General features: G+C 36.8%; 3 protein-coding genes and 1 non-coding gene across 5 annotated transcripts; 3 read left to right on the top strand and 1 right to left on the bottom strand.

The window, feature by feature from the left end:
- Nucleotides 1-2631: 2631 nt before the first annotated feature.
- LOC135621933 (cell number regulator 10-like) lies at nucleotides 2632-3652 on the top strand. Its single transcript, XM_065123562.1, has 4 exons — nucleotides 2632-2817; nucleotides 2907-2978; nucleotides 3060-3272; nucleotides 3385-3652. The coding sequence occupies exons 1-4, from the start codon at nucleotides 2682-2684 to the stop codon at nucleotides 3459-3461; spliced, it is 498 nt and encodes a 165-aa protein (XP_064979634.1). The 5' UTR covers nucleotides 2632-2681; the 3' UTR covers nucleotides 3462-3652.
- An 8453-nt stretch (nucleotides 3653-12105) lies between these two features.
- On the bottom strand, nucleotides 12106-12187 carry TRNAS-GCU (transfer RNA serine (anticodon GCU)). The gene has a single exon. It is a non-coding gene; the product is annotated as a tRNA-Ser (tRNA).
- Nucleotides 12188-12310: 123 nt separating this feature from the next.
- On the top strand, nucleotides 12311-18966 carry LOC135580802 (E3 ubiquitin-protein ligase RING1-like). Of its 2 annotated transcripts, none has more exons than XM_065126977.1 (2): nucleotides 12311-13446; nucleotides 18812-18966. In XM_065126977.1, exon 1 carries the CDS (start codon nucleotides 12427-12429, stop codon nucleotides 13420-13422), a length of 996 nt encoding a protein of 331 aa, XP_064983049.1. In that variant the 5' UTR covers nucleotides 12311-12426; the 3' UTR covers nucleotides 13423-13446; nucleotides 18812-18966. The 2 variants fall into 2 exon arrangements, with proteins under 2 accessions (XP_064983049.1, XP_064983048.1); XM_065126976.1 differs by lacking the exon at nucleotides 18812-18966 and adding an exon at nucleotides 18243-18573 and having other exon boundaries at nucleotides 12312-13446.
- Nucleotides 18967-19619: 653 nt separating this feature from the next.
- On the top strand, nucleotides 19620-21245 carry LOC135623719 (uncharacterized). Its single transcript, XM_065126975.1, has 3 exons — nucleotides 19620-20687; nucleotides 20779-20858; nucleotides 20948-21245. Exons 1-3 carry the CDS (start codon nucleotides 19776-19778, stop codon nucleotides 21039-21041), a joined length of 1086 nt encoding a protein of 361 aa, XP_064983047.1. The 5' UTR covers nucleotides 19620-19775; the 3' UTR covers nucleotides 21042-21245.
- The last annotated feature ends 3712 nt before the right edge of the window (nucleotides 21246-24957 follow it).

Here is a 24957-nt window from a genome sequence, read left to right on the forward strand (position 1 = left end):
ATCTAATATTATGATGCTTGTACGGAACTTAGATCCAGCTACCCACTCCATAAATTAGTCGAGTAGAGAAATTTGGGTGCTTGATCTTAAACATGCATGCAACCTCATTTATATATTTAACTATGTGACGAAAAGAAGTTAAAAGCTAAAATATTTTGAGGTCCTTCGAACATGCATGCATGCAATCAATCAAAGCAGGCAGTAGCAGTTGCAGTGCGAGTCAATGTCAAGCGCGTGTTCTTCACGGAACCAATTAAATAGTGTCTCTATGTTCAGGTGATGAAACCACGGGCAGCAGTCATCAACTTCTCACATAGCACCATCACTAGCTGATCTCGATCCATCCGTCTACTGATCAACAATATTTGATTGATTGATGGGGATGCTAATTCGATATCAATCGTTTATCTTTTATTGATGTTAGAAACAATCGAACTCAAGATGTATCGAGTTTCTTTGATACTTAAATTAGTTTAAGAGTTAGTCGAAAACAATAAATCCAAAAGCACTGATTGAATTAAAGCCATTATATCTGTTTAGGAACTTATATGAGAAGAACTTTAATGTGCTTTTGGAATCGTTATACTCACATACGTACATTGATCTTGCAAATTTCTCGATTCTAATTCTAGTGAAATTATATTGTGTCGAATCCTGAGAATACAATCGACAAGTGTATCAACACGGAAGATGTAATTATTTGCCTATCATCATCACACATAAAACTCCTGTAGTGTCTCTTTGTCATTGTCAAAGAACAATGACAAGTTGAACGATGCAATAATATTACGTACAAGTAAATTGGTGTCTCGAAACAATCCTTTGCGACAAAAGACTTAGTGCTTCATATTTTAACTACTGCATATGGTACTGATTTGGTGAAACTTGTTGTCCGCAGATCGAATCATCTAACGATAAACAATGATGTCGAGCATTTTTCTATTCACCGGCACGTTATCATAAATGAAAGAAAAGAAAATTAAGTTCAAGCACCCAAAAAATGACTAAATAAAGTCAACAAATTATTTCAAAAGTGGAAGATGGGACGGCAACAAGTATTAGTTATTTGTTTGCTGAAAAGTACTGCAATTATGCTTTGAATGGAGAAGTTCATTTAGAATAGAGAGCAGGTTATCTCGAGTCATGAAACTAAATAAAAGAGAAGAGAGAGAGATGAGTCGAGCATGGTGTTTGGTGGGTGGGTGATGGGACACAATGATCAATATAGCTCATGAAAGAATAAGGTAGACCATGATGGAGTGCGGCCGCCACAATTCGCATGATAAGATTGAACAGCTGAAATATTGATGGCTACATCACGAGTAACTTTACCGAGGAAGTGAAGAAACAAAGAAGAGAAAAGAAAAAAAAAGGTACTGATGCAAGAAAGCATAAGCTTGTAATGATCGTGTGACAAAGAGCGGATATAGATTACTAGATGACAGACAGGAATGCGCATATATTTTGAACATGTAGATTGCTCTTAAAAGATTGGAGTCCATGACTTCAACTCAGGTTAAGTCTGAGAAGATTAGGTCCCTCTATCACTGTCACGGACTATTAGTACCAAAGCTAATCGATGCAATGTTTATAATTTGCAGGACTTAGAAATACACAGAGGATTTGTAGTAAATTATAGTGCCTTACTTTGATTGAGTTTCGTGATTGACTATTTGTAATCATGACTTTATGTATGATCATCATGAGGAGCTAAAATTATTCAAAAATAAAACATTCATCTCATAATTTATTAAAAAAAATTAAAATAAAAAATATTATAAAAATATCATTTATCTTAAATCCTTGAATCTCAGAGAATAAGGCTCGATGAGACTTCGAGTATTAGCTAGAGAGAGCTATGTGGTGTCGCATGGGTACTTACACTTGCGAACTATTATGTGTGATTGGTGATCTTGTGAAATCTATTTTTATAATGGATTGTTTATAAGTTCTTAGGATAATGTAATGATGCACAAAGATTGCTTATAATAAATGTGGCATGTAAATGATGCACAAAGAATGTAATTGATTAAGGTGTTATCGTAAATTTAAATGATTTTAATTTTACCTAAATTGTTTGATACTTTTATATATTCTTTACATCTTATCGTAAAATGAGTGTCTTGACATTAATTTTTTTGTCCTAATTTCTTACAGATCACATAACATCAATTAATATATAATTTAAATGAGATTTTTGTGATATCTTTTTTATTTCATATAAATTTACAAACAATTCTTGTATTAGTTGGCACGTTGGTACGTGCCACCTCAGGATGTCGTACGAACCTCGATCACCATCTCCATCTCCATCACCAACTTTGACGAGACGATTCCAAACGAAGATTTCAATGGACGTCGAAGACGCGTTCCCCCCAACCTAGTCGTCTATGCAATGTAGAATATTCTAATGGATTTTAATCCGGTTTGTATTTGAAATCTGAATACGTTTGGGTGGTCGCTTTTCCGAAAGAGAAAACTATCCCACCACACCGTATTGAATGAGCTAACAATGTCCATTGTAGACGGCAAGGAGGACTTCTCTCTCGATTCATTCAAGAAACCGTGTCGGCGAGACGAGTCATCGTTTGAAACGATGACATTGTGGTCTACAAAGAGAGCAGTATGCCGTCTGCTCTCCAAACAATCCTTTGCACGTCTCCAGCGTCGTCGTCGCAGCCATGTATCCATCCAAGCCAAACGAGTACTACCCGCCGCCGGCGATGGGATTCCCCCACCCGGTGACAGCTCCTCCGTATCAGGGTCCTCAGCCGTGGTCCACCGGCCTCTGCGACTGCACCGACGACTGCGGCAATTGTAAGCTCTTGACCACGCTTCTTTATCGTAATCGTCAGACGTCGCTATTCTTTTGTTGATCATGTTGGTGTTTGTACCGATCGATGAAGGCTGCATGACGTGCTTCTGCCCGTGTGTCACGTTCGGCCGCATCGCCGAGATCGTAGACCAAGGATCGGCCTGTAAGTCCTCTTCCTCTGCTATTAGCATCCATGCTAACCGCTGTCAGCATCGTGTTGAGGGTGTCTTTTGGTGGAGTGCAGCTTGCGGCACGAGCGGGGCGTTGTATTGTCTGCTGGAGTACCTCACATGCTTCCACTGGGTGTACTCATGCTGCTATCGGTCGAAGATGAGGGCTCAGTACTCGTTGCCGGAGAGCCCCTGCGCCGACTGCCTCGTCCACTGCTGCTGCGAGCCCTGCGCCCTCTGCCAGGAGTACCGGGAGCTCAAGCATCGTGACTTCGACATGACCATAGGTAACCCTTGCCTTCTCCTCTTATTTCTCAAGATCCGTGCTCGATGATGTGATCGGAAATCGAATCAGATCTTCCCCAATTTACGAAGACACTCCGCTGTGTGTCTGCGTAGGGTGGCATGAGAACATGGGAAGACGTGCACGTGCTGCCAATTTACCCCCCGCACCCCAAGGTGGCATGTGGCGCTGAATCATGCGCTGACGTGGAAGAAGCGAGCCCAAGTGGCCTCTCGTTACTATTATTACTGCTGAGCTGGAATATGATATTGTTGGGTGTTTTTTTGTTTGCATGTTTAATTATTGTTTATTTTGCAAATAAGGGGATCTGCTTGTAAGTACCCAAATTAGATTTTATTAATATGCATTTTAATAGTTACTCAACGAAGCATATGAATTTATTAAAATGCAACAGGAAAAGTGTAATGAAACATTTGCATCATTAAATAGCATTTAAAGTCATCTTGATGATAATGTATGTAGTCATCTTGACAAGCACTAGTTTATAACTTGTTTTTGAATAATGAATTTAAAACATGCTTCCGTCTTCAATCATGTCGGTAGAAAATAAAGATAATTAATATAATTTATAACCTGAGTAAATTTCAAACGAAGATAATTACCAAAGTCATTTACCAAAAAAAAATATTTGTAGGAAAGAGCGTAGAAAAATATTAAAAGAACATAAACAAACTAAGTCCATTATAAATGTCACATAAAATATAATTTTAGAAATATAAACCTATTAATTTTTAATAAATAGATTAAAATATAAATAGATATAAATATAAATATATTATATTTTTTATAGGTAATTTATTAGACTTTGACTGTTGATAGAAATGACATCGTCAGTTAATCGTCATCCGATATGTGACCTTCACTTCACTATTTTGCTCATGTAGATAAGGGTCTAAGATAAACGGTTGTAGGTTGTCCTCCTCTTATCGTTCTTAAGAATAAAAAGATAAGGGATGTTCTTAGAGGTGGTTTCCCGTAGAGTATTCTACGAAATATTTTATTCCTTTAAGGCTAGGTATAAAGGCATCTCTTTAATAACATAAATGTAGGAGATCACTTTTTGACTACTAGAATCTATACTTATTTACTTTAAGTCATTAACTTAGGCATCGACAAGACCAAGTCAAGAAACATCTCCTGACCTCGATTATCGTAGAGATGACACTTAAGGAATTCGATATTTCCACCTTAAAGGTACATCGAGCAACTCTATACAAACGGGTCCGGACTATGTCGGGCTAACCAAGATGTCAATGACTTCTTTTTAAAATATTTTTAGTACTAAAATGAGGGCCTAATGTCATAGGTACATCTATCGTCAATCGCATTAATGAATGCTCGAGTGAAGATGATGCTTTGCCCTCAACCTATAATAGTTTCACCCAAGAGGATAGCAGCCACCATTTTTGCAAATGGGTGCAGTAGCCACCCTTTCGCAAATGGGTGCTTCCATCTCAATGTAAACGCTGATATGATACTAACATCTATTCAATGACTTATGTCTTCCATCCTTAAGGATGACCCTAAGCCACTTGCTTATCCCTTACTCAGTAAGGTGTTCTTAAACCTTATTCAGCAAGTGCAAATGCTAACATATATGATATAGGTCATCGCTCCGCTTTTGCTCAAGTTAGCCTAATTGGCGATGCCACCAGCTCATTTGCAATCCCGGGCTCAATTGCCACTAACACTAGCACCCATTGAGGTTTGCTGGCCTAATGTAATATCGACATCTCAGGAACGCTTGAGACTTATCGAATCGTCAGCAAGGGGGCACTTTGATCCTTAACTATGGAATTCAACGGACCACACTACCACTTTACCTTACTTAAATCCGAGGTCTTGTCAGTGAATTCAATGAAAGATTCTTTATATATCCAATTATGATAGAAGATCAATATTTAGACGAGATGCGACAGGAGTTCCAATAGTCAAAGGGGAAGCATTGGTCAACCCCACATTAGGTCGATCATCGTTCACCCAGAAAATCTAGAAGGAATCGATTCTAGTGAACTTTCGTCTCTCATCCTTAGAGGCATTTGATTACAATGCCAACATGATATAGCACATTATAGCTTTTCATACCTAAATATCATTGTATGGCACTTCGGACACCCTAATGCATTGCACCTTCTTAACCACATTAAAAGGCCAAACACGAGAATGGTATACTCACCTGAAGCTATTTTTCATTAGTCTTTTTACCCAGCTCGTGAGGGAGTTCAAACTCCACTTCCTCAAAAACATATGCTCATGGCCATCAATAATAAAGCTCCTCTGACTTACGCAGGGGGGAGGAAATACTTGCAGACTTCATCATTCTATTCATGAATAAGATTTGAGGTGTGGTAGATGCTCATCCGTTACACATAATATAGACCTTCATGATGGGGCTCAAGCCCTCTCGCCACTTCTAGTCGTTGATAGAGAGACCACCGATGACTACACCAAAGATACTTTAAAGGGTTAATTAATACATTATCCTCGAGATAATGGTCTTGAATAAGTGTGAGGAGTTATGTAAGAGGCCCATGTAGAAGCGACTACAATTAGCCCCGACCTTGAGATCACTATAGTGAAGGAGAAATAAATAACCCGAGTTACCTCGCTCAAGGTCCAAATTGACCCCTTAAATATGACTAAAAGTTAAGTTTTTTTGTAAATAAAAGAGACAAGGCTCTTAAAAAAATCATGGGTGAAGAGGGTGATCAACACTCAGGTGAAAATGGTCATAATTGACATAGGTAGTTCTACTAATATTCTCTACTTTGATGCTTTTAAAAAATGGGCTGTCAACCAACAATCTTACCCATATGACTTTTGGGATCGTGAACCTATAAGCCACATTCGAAGATAAGTCTTACTCCAAAATAATACTGACTAAGTTTATAATGATAAATATCCCCTAAGCATACAATACAATAATAGGTCAACCAACACTGAATAGATTGAGGGCAATGGTATCAACCTATCACATGATGATAAAGTTCCTGATGAGGGCCAGCATTGGAGAGATGAGAAGTACCCTAAGGGAGTCTCCACCCAAGGCATGAAGATCTAGTACCTAACCCTCTTTTTTCTCCGTCATCGAGTTGCAAAGATTGAGAAACCAACCCCCATAGTTGTTGACCTCCATGCTCGAAGGAGGGTTAGGTTTATGTCAGCAAGGATTGTTTTGTTATCGAGGAGTGCCCATCGGTGGAGAATGACCTCTTATCGAGGGGTGGAGAGTCAATTAAGGGTGGGTCAAGAACTCTCGACACTATCAGCATCCGCTTGATGCATAAAATCCGAGAATCAATCAAAGAGGTATAAGCTTAACATGTCAGATAAGCTTGATGCCACACTTCATATCCCTCTTGCGAGTGCCCCCAAAAAAATACTTTAGAGGGAGGGACAAATGGTAGAGAGAACAACGTTAATCAATCGTCATCCAATATGTGACACTCACATGGTATCCAAGTTAGAAGGAGAAGACAAAAATCACTTTTCACCTAGCTCATGGATAAGGGTCCCCTTCTACAATATGTGATTGTAGATTGTCCCCTTCTCGCCTATATGGATAAAAGATAAATAAGAGGTTATTAGAGGTGATTAGATTTTTATTCTATCCCTTTATAATTAAGTATAAAAGCTCATCTTCAATAAAATGAAAGTGAATGATTACTTTTTGACTATTTACATTTCTCGAGTTACTAATTTAAACGTTAGAAGGACTAAGTCGGAAAGCCTTTCTTGGCATTAGTCTTTATGCAAGTGACATATTAAGAGTTTGATATTTTCACCTTGGAGGCATCTCGAACAACCTTACACACACAGGTTCGGACCACCTATGACTGACTAAGACGTCAACAACTTCTTTCCATAATAATAATCAATCGAGATTTATTAGTAATTTAAATAATTTAAATCTTAGAGATAATATTAATTATATAATGAAATAAAAATCAATCCAAAAAAATCAATTTTGATATACCATATGGCTATTAGAATTAAGATTTTATTTTAATGATTTCATTCCAAGAATTTGATATACTAATTTGTTATAAATGACTAAACAAAGTAAGACATCCTATTTGGAAAAAGGAACCAAGAAATAATCTTGATGATTTGTTTGAATGAACTCTAAAAAATCGTGTTATCTATTAGATATTGAATAAAACTCATTCACTAAATCTCCAAAACTAATTTGGCTATCCCAAATGTTTTGGTCATCAAGGTTAACTCATATATTGGATTCTCAAACCTAAATGGATCACCAAAATAGCACAACCGATGAATCCTCAAAACTAATCAGTTTAGCATATATAACCAAATTAATTTAGCCATCCAAGATAAACCATTTGTCGGATCCTCAAATTAATTTAAGATATTCTCTTCTATAAATATGTGTCTATAAAGAGCATGACTCATCTTGGTGTGTTTCTTCTCGGAAGATGATAGAACATTTAGTTCAGATCATTATGTGTTTTGTTTCTTTTTACTTGTGTAGGCGTATATCTTAATATTTTGTGCAATCTATTTGATTTCTAAACATCATATACTTTGATAATTCCTTCCCTCTTAGAGGGAATATAATAGTTATGTCAATTGTTTGTCTTTGTTTTTCTTCTTTTTTGACTTTTGTTTTTTCTTGGTTCAATCCTTCCTTGATAGGCAAGTCGAGGTCAAAAGTTACTGTTGTTTTCCTATGATCCTTCTTGCTTCTCACACAATAGAACAAGCAGATGAGATAACAATAAGCAAAAACTAGACGGTCTTCAAATAAATCAATATGATTTGATCAAGGTAATGTTTCCTTTATATAGTTATAATCCTCTTTATTTTTTATTATCGACTAAAAAATGGTCATTTAGGTTTACTCAAATAAAAAAAATATTGTTTATTAAGGTTGGATCTCAAGTCAATCATTGAAGTTTATTCAGACAAATGATGATCCATTGCTGAAGTCAATTGCTTCCACCAAACACTCAACACATGGAGTTTTGTATTTTAATTCAAATATTCTATATACAATAAATACATAAACTTCAAAAAAAACTTTCGTCATTACTAGTTTTTATCTCCTATTAAGATTTTCAATTGAAATTTCTTTAACCAATAGACTTTGTCAGGTGAGATTATGGGAACCTTTCTTTCTTTCTTTCATGTGTCTTCTGTGTGACTTTGTTTCTAAATTTTTTTTATAGGTTTTCTCGATCCCTTTAGCTTCTTTTAGAGTCTCATTCGTTTTGTTTGGTGTTCTTGGAATTGGATTTTTTAGGGTGTGAATCTTGGTAGTGAGGTTGGTTTGTTGAAATCTGTTCTTCTGTCACTAGTTTATGATGGAATTGATGGGCACATAATGAGATTTTATATAATAATTCTAAACTTTTAATTTCTAATATTTTTTAATCTAATTATTGGGTCATTAATGACAATGTCAAAGTTCCTAATGGCAATGCTCAAACAACAATCTGTATATAAATATAAATATTATTATTATTATTATTATTATTATTATTATTATTATTATTATTATTATTATTATTATTTATAAGGGGGTGACTCTCTTCATTGTTTCACTCTGATAATATTAGAAGTGACTTCTGTAATGTTTCTCGTTAATTAATACATATTTTCTGTTTAGTAAAAAGGAAAAAACTTTAACCATCAGCTAAACTAAGTTAACTTAGATAGTTTGTAATACCATAAGAACATAACACTTTGAGCTTGTCACAATAAGATGGAACTTCCTTGGAAGAATTGATTAGGGTGACATTGGCCTGTCAGAAGAAGATAACTTGTCTTCGGTGTATCCACCTCAAAAATAATTATTGATGCTTGGCTTCTAAGACATAGATAATGGAGTCTCCTTTATCGTTCAATTGGCCATGTTTTTGTCAGGCAGCTGACCTAAATTGTTCTTTCAATTCCCACATCCATATAAAAACATAGAATTATAGCGTAAGTCTCATCCGAAATATCATTCGTAAGTTTTTCTTAAGAAACATTAATGATTATCTGAGTAATCATAGCAAGAAAAAAAAAAATCTTTGAGACGAAAAACAAAGTAGCCATGGAAATTCTCTGCCTAAGCCGGGAATGAATGAATGTGACATGGATGAGCAAAGAGATAAGAAAGCAATTGGCTGTGAATGACTCGGATGCCGGTCATCTTTGTTGATGTATCTATCACCTGCTCTCCATGAACCAACCTCTTTGTCATGGACGACTGCAACAAAATGCAACGAACATATTTATTCAAATAATATATGAAGAAAGTAATGCATTAGCATTCCTTCTTGTCTCATCAAATGGATCTCATATGACGTTGGAAACAAAGAAAAAATCTAAATCATTTGTTGACCTAAAACACATCGTGATTTGACGTGTTCTTTGTATCGATCCTCTCCTCGATTCGTGAGCAATAAAAATGGGAACCATTCGGCACCCATGGAAACTAAGAAAGTAGGTGGCAAGTCTGCGTCAAACCATGGAAGATATGTAGTCATCGAGAAAGAGACGCGGCCCGGTGACGGTGATACAGACATGGCATTTAGCGTGACTATTTACTAAAGGTGGAGGAGGGTCAGCTTTGACGTGCATGAAGTCCTAACAAGAAGACATGGCCTAATGGCGTTGTCCCATCCTCGAGAGGGCAATGCCATTTCGCTCACGCCATGGGAAGGTGATTGGAACTTGAGAGACTAATTTGTCGATGGCAGAAAAGAGAGGCCCCATTGACTTCTCCGTGCCATGGCGAGTAGGACACATCCAACTTTGTGCTGCACGTCCTCGGGGAGACAAAGATGGGTAAGCATCTGTTGCTGCGAATACGAATGGGGAATTTGGTTCTTCTTTTTATTTTTAGCTTCAGATATTATTATTGGCACGAGTGATCATATTTATCATAATCGGAGCCAATGGATCATTGGTTAGAAACTATGTTTATTTTAAAAACTTTTAAATGATCGGAGGTCCGTTGACTTATGATCGATCAACTTGACTCAGGTCAAATTCTATTCGTGTAAGATATTTTGATCTCTTAATTTGTATATGGTACTCCGGTCTCGATCGACGTCTTGATCTTCTGACATGGACATGAAGATCAATGTCGAGAAATATAAAAGAGTTCGACATTAATTATACTCATATTTATCTTTTATGCTTGGTTCATAAGAAAAATATTCTATTAAACTAAAAAATATTTTTCAATATAAATTCAATGAAGTGATAATACCTTTTATTATTTTTATAATGATATGATTGTCGAATAAATGAATATTATCTATATCACATAATGTTTGATATATATTTATATATATGATTTTTTTTAGAAAATACTCATAATTTGGATATTTTTAAAACCTACCCTCTTTTTTATTTTTTTCAAATAATACCCCTCAAAAGTTTTATTGTCAATTTTTTACTAATTTTTAACTATTATAGTATTTTTATTTGGCTCGTTACATTGTTTTTCAATATAATTTATAATATTTTATTGATATATTAAAAATATTTATAAATATAAAAAATAATATTTTTAGTAGCTTTGTAGTCATTGCTTATATCGTTCCTATTTAGTTGTCGTTGCTCGTTGACTATTACAATATTATACTTTTAGATCTGTAGTTAGTATTTTATTTATATCATTTATAGTGTTTTTGTTATAATGATCAGAATACTGTAATATACCAAAATACTATAATAGATGGAAAAAATTTAAAAGATAATTTAAATATTTTTAAATTAAAAGTACTTTTTGAAAAAAAATAAAATAAAATGGGAGGTATCAACTGACAAATATCTAAAATATAAATATTTTCTAAATATTTATATTTAGATATAAATATAACATATTTAGATATTTATATTTCTAAATATAAATATCTAAAAATCGTATATATATATATATACGATTTTTAGAAAAATATTTATATTTTAGATATTTGTAAGTTGATACATATATATATATATATATATATATATATATATATATATATATATATATATAATATCATTTAATATCAAACTCAATCATCCTAGGAAAGAAATAATGCTCCACCCACTAGTGGAACATTACAAACATTACAAAGGAGATGAACATATCTACTAAATTGGATTAAAAACCCTATTCTTACTAAAATTATAATTTTGATTTTTTGGATCACTTAAACTCTTCCTTCTTTGATCCTAATCTAATTAGTTAAGTAACACCAAACCTCCAACTCACATCAATAATTAAACCCTATTCCTAATGAGAACTACCCAACATCCACATCCAAGATTTAGATTATTAAATTATACTTAATTAGGTCTTAATCAAAATTCAATGAATAAAAATCCCCAATATTACCTAATCATGGAAAACCAGTTCGACTCATAAAATGATGATATAATAAGTTCAATTCAATTTGATAATTGAGGGGATCACGAGAAATTGTGTAAAAGAGGACTAATTTTGTTCAAAAAGTAGTTGAAATTAATGTCAAAAAAATAGAATTTCCAAAAGAAAATTCATTCTCAAGCATAATTGAGAATTTGGTTTTCATATTGAATTAATTAAACCATAATATTTCACAAAGATGAATTATCAAAAAAATTAGAAATAATAAGGAAATTCGAGAAAAATAATAGATATAATAAGGCACAAATCAATCAATTCCATGCAGTTGGATCAAAGTTCAATTAATAAATAGTAAGGTCAATTTTGATCCAAATTAATAGTTTAAATAGCTTCTTAAAACATTAGCTAATGTTAAGATCATACAAAACCTACTTAGGAGGATGAGGTCAATCACAAAATGACAGTATATAAAAAGTAGAAAAGAAATCGTCGCCTGAGAGATTCGAACTCTCGCGGGGAAACCCCATGTACTTAGCAGGCACACGCCTTAACCACTCGGCCAAAGCGACTTTGTTGTATCTGTTTGGTATAAAATATATATATAGTAAATTATAGTTCCGTCCAGCAAACGTTGTCGATTGGCTAGTCCACCCGACCTTACGTTCATCTTACGTACCAACCCCACCATTACCTGTTTACCAAGCCATATCGAGTAGGACAAGAAGAAGAAGAAGGAGGAGGGAAGAAGAAGAAGGGGGGAGGAGCAGGGAGAGTGGGCGAGAAAAAATTGAGGCGGAGGAAAGAGGCCATGTCTTCCGCTGTTTCTCCACCCGTTCCAACCACCGTCGAGGGCGGCGCACCTCTCTGCTCCTCTACCTCCACCTGTCGGCCCGTGATCTACTGGTGCCACGAGTGCGACATGAGCGTTACCCTCCTCCCCTCCCACCCACCTCTCATCTGCCCCGATTGCTCCCGCTCCGACTTCCTCGAAGAAATGGAACTACTCCAACCCCCCACCGACCATCAGTCCTCCTCCTCTGCCGCCGCCGACGTCGCTCCCCCTCCCCAATCCCTTCCCCTCGTCCTCACCGATTCCGATGACGATGACAACGACGGAGGCTTCGCTTACGACTCGGACCAACGCCGCAGCCTTCCCTCTAACCCGAGCTATCGCCTCCGCCGCCGTATCGACCCGCTTCTCCTGGAACCCGCCCCCCGGCTCGGCCCCTCCTCCGCTCCTGCCGCCTCCATCGACGCCCTACCCATAGTCTGCATCTCGGACGATGCCTCCCTCCCCGCTTGTGCCATCTGCAAGGACGATTTCCCCCTCCACGCCAGTGCCCGCCGCCTCCCTTGTTCCCACCTGTACCACTCCGACTGCATCGTCCCTTGGCTCTCCCTTCACAACTCCTGCCCCATCTGCCGCTCCCCGCTCCCCTCCCCCGATGAAACCGCCGGCGGAGCCGAAGAATCTGACCATCCCACGGGAGTCTTGGCGGAGGGCGATGGGGATCCGGATGCGCTGGCACTGGCGCTGAGCGCGGCTGATGATGAAGCGCTGGTACTGACAGCCGCACTGTGGCAAGTGAGGAGGCAGCATCGCCTGTCGTTCCCGGTCCGGTCGCCAGCATCTGCTACCATGGACGCATCGCTGATTCAGATGGCACAGGTCGATATAGCACTGGCTAATACTGGGGAGTTTCCAATGGAGAGGGATGGAACAGCCATGGCAGGTAGGGTGGATGACGACGAGGATACCATGATGCTTGAAATTAGGGAGAACTTTTTTAGCATGAATCCCTGATGGTTCTTCACGGAAAATTTTGAGGTATGGTTCGTTCTATTACGGTATTCACTGCCATGATTATAATTCCATTAACCAAAAAGGTTGTGATGCAACCCAACATACGCTATCATGATTGCTATTGCAAATTTATGTGTTGTTATCTTGGTTATTATGATCATTGAACTGGCTTATTTTTTGTTAACATTGGACTTATATCTCTCTAGTCAAAGGTTGGTAAGTTGTAAAGAAAGCCGATTACTTTAAATGACTACCAACTTTTACTGGGATCATCAGATTCATCTCATAGCATTATATCATAGCCAATGTACGCCAAAATATTGGCCTGTTCACATGGAGGATGAAAATGTGGAATTCTTTGTCAGTCATAGGAGAATCCGTCAAGTGAAGTTTGAGTTTTGTAAACCATTATGTATTACTTAAAACCACCCAAATCATTCAGTGATGCAGTTTGAAGGCTTTGCGGTGTTAGGTGACATGCTAATAATGATGTACTGTCTGATTGATTCTTATGATGTGTGCACTGATTTGCAATTGTTTGATCACTGCAGTTTATGCTTAGACAATTATTTGTTAGTACATATCAGTACATGTTAGGATTACATTGAAATGATAACATTATATGGTTCAAAATTTCAATTACTAGGTGTATTGCCTATACAGCCTAGTATTTACTGGTCTGACAGGGGATAGGCACATGATTCTAATGATTTCATGCATTCAATTTGAAATGAGTTGTATCAGATGGTACATTCCCTGTTTCATAAGTACCAGTTGAAAATTGAAATATGATTCGTATATTTAATATTGACAGTTTGTCAAAAGCACAGCTGACAGTGGCAGCTGTCTGTCAACGGCACTGGGAAGCAGGTCTCCTCTCTCTTCTCTGCCTTTGCCATATCTTCTGTCACTACCAGTGAACATCCTCCTTGTGTCACTGTGGTCGCTTTTTCCTCTTTTCTTCTCCTATGCATTGTTCTCCTCCTCAGGTTTCTTATCCTCTTCCTCTTCTTCTTCTCCTATTCCTCTCCTTCTCTCCCTCTTCCTCTCGTGTTAGCAGTACCAACATGTATCAAGCATTGGTATGTCTATGCATACCATTACTTTAGCAGTGTGACCACCAACCAGTATCGGTAGCAGATCAATATTTTAAACTTTGGCTCGGATAATACAAGGCTGAAAATATGCACAGAATAACAAAGATAATATTTCTGCTAATAAAATTGATCTCATAAGTTCTATATCTAGAACATGCATTTGGTAATGCATTAGTCCAGCCTCTTCCTTTTATGATTTTGTCTATAGTGAATAACTTTAATTGTGAAGTCTCGATGAACAATGGGACAAAAATTCAGCACCATCCATTAATAACTGGTTACCCTCTTTGTTTATTTTAACTTTCCAGTTAATGCAACTTTAGACAAGAAGAAAATTGCTTTAAAACTATAAAATTAGATAATGGAAGGAGGCCTTGGTGTTAAAATGACATGATACAATATTGACTAATCTGGTATCGGTTTCTTGAATCACAACATGCTTTTAATTTAATCGTTAAAACCATGGATTTTAGTAAAAGTAAAAGTAAGAAGAAAGGAGGTCTTTTCATTTGATGTATTTAGTTATTTGATGGTAATATCATTTGGCACTGAATTTAGGGATGGTTGAGGCTTCATTTTCCATAGCAACTATGTGGCTAAGCATGATCCACAAGATAATTATGCAACTTAGTTGGTCCTATTTGTTTTAAATATCTAATTCAAGAGTTCACAGGATAAAGTCGTGCGAAGTTGGTGTACACTATTGATCATCTATGGAAGAGGACTTCATATTGGACAACTATTTCATTCAGGACCTTACTTAGGTGTTAATTAACCAAATATAGGGATACTCCTATCTGCTAATTATAGATTACCCACTGTAATTAATCTCCTTTAGTATTCCGGTTCTTAAACTTTCAAAAGTTATATTGGATTCCCTATATTTATGAAAATGAAATATTGAGATCCCTATACAGGGTTAAAAATATAATTTTATAGAGTTAAAAATCAAGAGAAAAAGAAGGGTTTTGTTGGAGCAATAAGGTTAAATATTTCACTTTCATAAGTATAGAAATTTTAATGTAACTTTTGAAAATATTGGGATCGGGATGATAAAGGTTGCTAATTACAGGGTGTAATCTGTAATTAGCCTTACTCTTGCTAAAGGAGCAAGGATGGTTCCTAGACAACAAAATTTTAATTTATGAAAACTACTCTTTGTTAGCTCAGGCTTGTATGGAGGTCGATAGAACTTTATTTTTAATGTTGTTGAAGTTCAAATAACTTTGGAGATAATAATCATCATTCACTGTTGTTGTGCCAGGCATAGTGCTTTATGTTGCTGTACCTTCGTAAAACAGCAGTTGTACCTTCATCATATGTGATATTTTTATGTGAATGGAAATCAACAAAAATCTGAATAAAACATGCACATCAGAAATTGATATGACGAAAAAGATAAAGAAGAGAAAGTGGAAAATTACGAGAGTAAGAGAAGCACAGAAATTAAAAAAAAACCATTCTTATTCTCAAATAAATCAAATCTTACAATTAATTTCCAGCTCTTTAACTTCTCTTTCAATAAATTTTTACCAAACGATATTTCCTTTACGACAGAAAAAATTTCCAAAAGGAAAAAAAGAATATTTTAGTAAAATCATATTATGATTACTACAATATCTCCTTTATTATCAAAGTATTTTCTGGACTCTTTTTATTAGAGAGTCAGCTCTTGTAAATGATAATAATTTCCTGGTTTAGCATCAGACCATTTGTTTTTGTGGGGATTATCTTTTTATGGGATATAATTGTATTTAAAGGCCTCTAGGTTTCAGCCTATTTATGAATAGACCAGAAACTAAAACTGAAACGATTGGTAACTAATACATGAAGTAAGATGTAGATTTGAACCTTTACAATCCAATCCTAGATCCAGTCAAAAACATGAATGCTTATGAGTTGCTGATGTGATGATAAAATATTGCATCACACGTATATGTCTTCTGCTGTCCTGCGTACCCCACAATCATTGACAAGGAAAGATTGGCTAATGACCTTGTGCTAAAGGTTTGGTCCATCTGAAGGTTTGCTTATTAGGCAGGAAAACAGAAGACCTGTGGCGAGCCGAATGTTTGTATGTCATACTGAATTCTTAAAAGTTTGTATGGCATACTGAAATCTAAAAATTTGCATGACATTACTGAATTCTCAAAAATTTGTATGACATACTAAATTCTCTTTCAAATGCCTGTGTAGATGAACGTTATGGATTTAGGATTGATTTTAGTAACATTCCTTGATGGTAGCATGAATTGTTCAATATATTTGAATGTAAAAAATAGTTAAACTTGATAGTGAGGCAACCTATCTGTAGATGTGGAAGGAAATTTTCTACCGTTTTTGGATAATCTATTGTATCAGGGATTGTTGTGCATAACCTTAGGATTCTGTATATTGATCACTTTTGCTTGTAGATGTAGAGTAATTTTAAAGCAATTCTAGTTTCTGGTTTCTCATTAGTTGATATGTTCTCTGATTTTTCTCCCCTTTTTTTTTCAGTTCTTTTGATAGCAGGGTAGGGGAATAGTGGTGTGGTTGCACTAGAATGTGATACCTCTAATAAGTAACCGAGATTAGGCTTGAGGTATTAGGTTAATATAGTTCACAAATTTGATGGGCTGAACTAGGTGAGGCTAGGTGGGCCATGCTCCTTGGCATTCTGGAATATTTATAATTTAGTTCTATTCTGACTTATTAAAGTTTCTAATTGCTCCGGCTAAAAAAAATTTTTACTAAGCACTTGAATAATCATGCATATGATATGAACTCCTAATTCTTTGCAAATTTGCACTTTTGATAATTTCTTCACCTGTACCCACAGTTGCATTCAAGTAAATTCCTTTGGTTTCCATGTAAACATAGATATCTTGCCAATCTTCCAGGATCCTTTTAATATTTTCTGGCTTTTCAAGAGGAATATTGGTCAGTCTTTTGAATAGACAATTGTCTAATTTGTTATGAGTTTTTGAATAATTTCTTTTCCGGACTTGCCCATGATATCATTTGCCTTTTAAGATCTTAGACAAATTGGAAGAGATTTATCCTGTGCCTTTTCTGGACGGTTGTCTCATAAAAGAATGGTGCATTTTTCACATCAAGTATTAAAGATATCATGATCTATTTTGACAAAGTTGGGGTTGACCAAGGAAATGCTGTAGCATTTTTATTCTACCTTATGTGTGTTGATGGTACTCCACACTTGGGAAAAGAAAAAATGCAAGTACAACTAATGTGAAAAACAAGTATAATTACTTGTACAGTGAATTGGATTCCTGGGTTTTCTTAGGCTAGGTCTTGTAATAAGCTTGACAGTATTGGTGTTCCATTTTGTTCATCAAATCTATATGATCCTGAATAGTCAGCTGGCAAGTTTCTATTGAAGATCATCCATCATGATGCTGAGATCCAATAGTTGATTTTCTTCTCTGTTCTTATCTGCAAAACCTGCAAGGCCTGTTCATTTACCTGTTGATCACGTATATATATTTGAACTTTTGTCTCATTAGTGATTGTCTTTGCTCTCTTATTACAGCCATAAGAATATATTGTTCCAATAATTTTTCCACAAGTAGCAGATGCCCACGTGGTTCAGTCTTAATTTTAGTAAAAGAATTTTTTGCATCTGGACATTCATGCTGTAGTATATAAAGTATCGATTGGATATGGTTAAAATGTTCGTGAAAGTTGAGGAATATGATCTTAACTAAATTTGGGTCTCACCAGGTTAGCTAGGGCTTTCCAAATGCTGGATGGATGGATGTCTTTGAAGCCAGTTGATGGTTAAGAAGTGTTGAAGAGCCAGAGCAAAAGGAAATTCCAACAGATTAAGGAAACTTGAATCTGAAGCCAAGGAAAATTATGTTGCTCTAAATTACTTTATAAACTTAATGCACCATCATATTTTTGTGGATTACTTGATTAAGACATACCTCTGTGTAACCATGTAAGCTATTTTTTCTCTTACCATGTGGACATACCTTACAGATAAGACACATGAGCATCTTAGTGATGTTACTTGGATTTTCAGAAGTGAATGCTTCACATGAAACTTCAATTGTTCCTGTGTATCTGTTTTATCTGATCTTTACAAGTGTTGTTAACTGTTTGATCTGATGCGTAAGCTTTCATAATATTATATATATATATATATATATATATTTATTGTTATGACATATTGTTTATCTATGGTCTGCATGGTATATTTATTTTTTTATGACAGATATTGTGTTTTTTTTCATTTTTATACTATTCACTTGTCAGTTCTGACCCTAATTTTTTTTTGTACAATGCAGTCACCAATTGCCTAAAGCCAGGGTCGGCAAGAAGCATTTGCACTTTGTGATTTGATAATGTATGCAGTTTGTGTGCTTGTCTATATTAGTGGTCTCATGCATTAGGTCCATAGTACACATGCCAAGCACATTACATTGTACAATAATGGTCTGAATGTCATTTTTACATTCATCACATGCAATTTGCTTGATAATAATGTTTCTTTTGCTAGCTACTCTAACAAATTGATTTATACTTTGAATTCAGTCTCGATGACTGATGTTATCCGAAACTTTAATGGGCAGCCATTATTTGGTAGCTCGTAATGAGCTTCAAAATGTGCTACTGGCGCATTATTGGCGTTGTCATTGGATCTTGTTTGTACTTGAAGACAGTTTCAGGTGCTCACTGGTGATGTACTTCACCTTGTTCATAGGGGTAAAAGTTTTTGTTGCCCGTGCAGTGTTTGTTGTTGAAGACTTGTTTTTCTTACGTCATTGGGAGTTGATTTTGTTATTTCCTTTGTCTGCAGAATCATATTTCTGTCTCGAGCTCAAATTTGACTCGTTTGATAAGCTACTGGTGAACCGATATTTTAATAAAATAATAAAACATTAAAAAGGAGATCAGGAAACTTCCGGACGGTTGCAAACCGAAGACTCCAGAAACCCTATTTTTCTAACTCGAGTCGAGCTCGAGTTCGACTTCATTGCAACCGTATACACCGTCTCGGTTGCATGTCTTCCAATAAAGTGGTAAATATGCGATCATCTACGTGACTAAAAACACGTAAACTTCCAGACAGTTCCAAATCGAAGACTCCAGAATCCCTTTCTCGATTGTTCGCGTGTATTAATCCCCTCCCCGTAACACTTTGTTCGTCGTCCGCATAATTTGGTATTCGGGAACGCTTGGCCGTCGTTTCTCTTCCGTATCTGTGGAACCCTAATTCCAGTGTTGCCGTCGCCGACCCTAAATCTAGCCATGGCGAAGTTTGGTGAGGGCGACAAGCGGTGGATCGTCGAAGAGCGCGTTGACGGCACCAACGTCCACAACTGGCACTGGGCGGAGCGCAACTGCATCGAGTGGTCCCGCTCGTTCCTCTCCTCCCTCCTCTCCGGCCTCACCATTCTCGACGGCGAGGGCGGCCTCGCCATCCGCACCAAGGCACTCGATAAGCTCGAGGGCGAGGCCTACGTCAACATCCGTAAGGGCAAGGTCATCCCGGGCTACGAGCTCTCCCTCTCCCTATCCTGGGAGGGCGAGGCCCGTGACTCTACCGCTGGGGGCGACCCTCTCGTCAATGTCTCCGGATCCGTCGAGGTGCCTTACCTCGCCGATGAGAACGCCGGAGAGGACCCCGAGGTCAGGATCACCATCCGGGATGATGACGGCCCTGTCGGGCGCCGGATCAAGGACGCCTTTATTGCCAAGGGCAAGCCGGTGGTGTTGGAGAAGCTTCGGGCTTACGTGCAGGCGATGGCCAAGGGTGGCCCCGCGATGGACGAGCTCGAGACCAAGAAGCCTCCCTCTGTTGTTGGAAAAAACCAGTCTGCGGCATCCCCTGCAGCTGGAGGGAAGACTGCTCCGACCGCATCTGTAGCGGGTAATGCAGCGGTGGCAACGAAGGAGAAGAAGAAGACTAAAGAGGGCTTTAAGAACATATCTTTGACGGAGAAGTTCTACTGTAGGGCAAGGGATATTTATGAGATCTTGATGGATGAGAACCGATGGAAGGGTTTCACTCAGAGCAATTCTAGGATTAGCAAGGAAGTTGGTGGACAGTTCAGCCTCTTTGATGGATCGATCACTGGGGTCAATGAAGAACTGCAGGAAGCCAAGCTGATCGTTCAGAAGTGGAGATTTGGAAGCTGGCCAGAGGGTGTTCATTCAACGGTGAGTGCACTTTTCAGCTTGATTTTTCTATATTTCTGATCTATTGAACTTGTAATTGGGTTTTGGGATTTGATAAGTTAATGGAATGCAGGTGAGGCTGACTTTTGATGAGCCTGAGCAAGGAGTTACTATTGTGAAATTGACGCAGACAAATGTGCCAGAGGAAGACAAGTAAGATTCTTTCTAACAATAACAGCATCCTCTTGTTTAGCATATGTATGGTCTCTTCTCTAATATCGTATGTTTGGGTTTGTTTACAGGTATGGGAATGCCACGGTTGTGGAAAACACAGAAAGAGGATGGAGGGATCTCATCTTCCACAAGATACGAGCTGTCTTTGGTTTTGGAATGTAGAAGCAGCCCTTTTCTTTTATTTACAAGTTGTCATTTCATTGTTTCTTACTGCCTTTGAACTGCAACATTCGGCAATGCATGGACTTGATATGCCTCTGTTGTTAGTTAACATGGTGACTATTGTGAAAACCTGAGACATCTTTCTTTTGTTTGCTCACTATCGGTGTACCCTTATCTTGATAAGCGGAAACTTCAGACTTGAAATCTTGTTTACTATGACTTTTATGGTTTAAATGTTGTGAAGTTTTATAGGCTTTCATCCTATTGTATGCAAATTGCCTTATTGCCATCTTCACCATTTTGGTTTTTGTATGAAATTTGTCTTTCTATTTGGATGACTCTTCAGTTATATGTATCATGTTGTCTTCTAAGATGTCCTACCTTTCTCTGAAAGAAAACACCAAATAACACACAATCGTGTTTCACATTTGTACTTTATACTCACTAGAGAACAATGGATTTATGTCTCAATCCACACTCCTTGAGACATGACTAGGTGATAATGCTTACACTTAAAGAGGAAATAAGGGAGTATAAGATCAAGAAGTTAATATAAGCAAATATGTTTAGTTATTGTGCCTGCTGTCTCACTTTTACAACATAGGAACTTTTAATTGAAGGCTTTGTTGAAGATGACTTGTTTCTCTTAAATACATCCAAATGAAATAAGAGTTTGACATGCAGACCTTTTGTAAGTAGATCAAACCAATTCAAAAAACATTGAATTTTAGTCAAAGGTGTGCAACATGGTTAAATTTTCCGCTGCTTTCAAATGATTATAGGTAAGAAATTAATATTTTTTTACGTTCCACTAGAATTCTTTGTTTCTTTTGCATTATATGAGACACGATGGAATGAACCACCACATAGAGAAATATACATGTTCTTAACCCCTTTTGGTTCATTTTTTCCGATGTACAAATTCAATATTCTACTTCTCCAAACTTGATGCCTTTAACTTGATATTTGACAGCACATTCATATATAGACATGATTGTGCTAGAAGAGTTTCAGTAAAACTTGATAAAATTTTATAGAAGAGATCAAATCGATTTTGGTAGTTTGACGAAAAATGTTTTTCGTTTGATTTTAATGGCAAGAGAAGAATTCATGTAGACAGCTCAAAATAGTTGGGACCTTATGACATCTAACCCAGGTTTGCCATACCGCTTGGTATGGGTGGTGTGTATCGGTCTAACAGTGGATCAGTATGGGCGGTACTTCGGTATGCCCTCATGTACCATGTATCGGTATGCTCGGTACGGATCATACTGATAACTGGTCGGTACATCGATACGGACCGGTAAGGTAAACCATGCTTCTAACGTTTTAAAGTCAATTGTATTTGAGGCCTACTTGGGTGTGAGAGTAATGCTTACCTCGGATCAAATTTTTGTTGATTGAAGTTTTTAATCATGTTAAGAACTGTTCCACGGAGAGGATCCCAACTATTCATTGATAAAATGTAAGCCACAAATTCTTGTTTACACTAGTTTATCTCCAAGGAATATTTCTCTGCTTTTCTCTGCTTTCCTGGAGACCTAGGAATGGATTTAGCATCAGACCCACACTGGTTGATGGCAGGACCATATGGGTTAATGTTGATGCACCAATGTGTGGTACACCAGGATGTACCATGGTACTGGTCTGCTGGGGGATGTTGGAAGAAAGAAGGGAGAAAGAAAGAAGGAAAAAAGAGGAAGAAGGAGAAGATAGTGGTGGAGGAGAAGTATAAATATTGGATATGAGGCGGTTGGTGGTTGACAGGCCACGGACGCGCAGCAGCACAGGGAGGAAGAATGCACGGCGGCTGTTGCGTGACAGTGTAAAGAGGGAGAAAGGGCTCATGACTGCTTGCAAGCCCTAAAACATCTGGTTTGGGTCGGAAAAACTGAGCCCTAAGCATCCATGGTTTGGTTCAGGTCCTTTAAAAAGGAAAAACCCAGACCTAACATCTTAAAAAAAAAAGAAAAGAAAAAACTGGGTCGAACCGCCTGAGATGGACTGGTAAATTGAATTCTTTGCTTTTGACCATGTTTGGCAGATTGGTTGATCTCGACTTGCTCCTGCCAGTTGATGGATACTTGCTATTCCAAAATCCTTTTAGGCTATTTCCTCATTCCTGGTGGAGTTGTGCATTCGTTAAATGCATTGATTCAGTGACTGATTGGAGAGATAAAAAGAAGAGAAAAAGCATAAAAAAAGAGAGGGAAGTTACAGGCGGTACCAGAATTTGGCTGGCTTTAATTAGAAAAAGAAGTTGCATGTTTACCTGCTTGAACTTTCTATCGAGTTCTTTTTATTTGAAGCAAGTGGCAAGTTGAAGCAATGTGTAGAACTTTGAAAGACAGCTAATTGTTGATTGGTATCATCAGTAGATCCAAAGCATTAGTCAAACCTTCTAAAAGTCTGGCAGGTACATCAACATGGAAATTTCATACAGGATAACGAAGAACAATGTTATTTTCCCTTCAACTACATTATTACATACTTATAAAGCATCCATGAGTGAATCTATCTTTTTCACTATATACTTGCATAGCATCTCATTAGACTTGTTGTTTGAGGTGATTTTCCTCTTAACAAATATGAAATATCTTGGTTGCTTGATGTTTGGATTTTTAATTTTTTCATATGAACGGATTTATCATGAGTTATTAATCATTTGTCTGCTCTCATGAACAAAACATAACTCACAAATTAAGTCGAATGACCATCCATTAAGGTCCTATAATATTATTATTACTGGCATCTAATCATTCTTTCTTTGATTCCAGAATGGTCAATCTTTTCTCATTTGATCTTTTACCCACTCTACTAGCTTCTCTTAAATTGCGAATATATTCAAAGTTACTTTCATTTCAGTTTGTGAATTGCAAGACAAAAAAGAAATATCAAAATTATGAGCTAGGATGGAGATAGTATTAAGTCATAAAACTGTACATATTTTTCATATAATGCAGCCTATATGAATTCAAATTTCTTATATTCTTATCATACATTAATATTTGTTCTTGTCAATATTTGTGAATTACAAAATAAAAAAAAAACTATTATGCAGGAGAATGGTTAACTTTTCTTTCTTGTTTTGATTCTGAATATGTTAAATGTTTTTGGCAACACTATCATTCAATGTTGTGGTGATATTATTGATAGAAACTCTTCTTCATTTGGTCGGATCAGAACTGGTCCCAAATGGTTTCTTGTCCCTGATTGAATCGAACAGAAAATTTCATGTATGCTTTATGTATTATGTTCATATAGATTCAATTATATCATTTCGTTAGTTTCATTAGTCGCTGTTCTTGATTATCTGCTAACAGAAAGTTATGTGGTTTTGGGATTAAAGTTATGTTTTACGTTTGATAGTCTGTTCGAGATTGTGCTGGAGATATTGAATTGATTCATCTTATCTTTGTTAAATAAGTTATATGGCGTTTTATTCTATGGTGTGTCTTATCCTGTCTTATCCTGGCAAAATGAAGCTTGTTTTAATAGACTATTGCCAGACGATATTATTATTTAGTTTCTTGTTGATCCACGTTTGAAACTTTTTAAGTTTGAAAAGGAAAAGAATTCAATTTTATGATTTACAATTTGAATCTAGTTTAAACTTTTCTTTGATCCATATTATGGCCACAATCATGATTTCGATTGTGAATCTGCAAAATCATGTTGAAAGGGGGTAGGAGTAGTGGATATTGCAAAGCAGGCCAACTTTTATAGGACGTGAGTAAAGAATGGGAGAAGTTTGTTTATTTTTACTCTTAGGATAACTCTGATTGGAGTATTGGAGGAGTCGAGTATGTTTTTAATGCCTGCCAAGAAGGGACGAGAGAGAATTCATGGCTGGATAAAGGATGAATAGGGACAACAACGCTTACTACTGCTTTATAGAGACAAAAGAACTTCGTAT

This window comes from Musa acuminata, chromosome BXJ2-9 (assembly GCF_036884655.1).
Source record: "Musa acuminata AAA Group cultivar baxijiao chromosome BXJ2-9, Cavendish_Baxijiao_AAA, whole genome shotgun sequence".
In the NCBI taxonomy this organism is placed as follows: domain Eukaryota; kingdom Viridiplantae; phylum Streptophyta; class Magnoliopsida; order Zingiberales; family Musaceae; genus Musa; species Musa acuminata.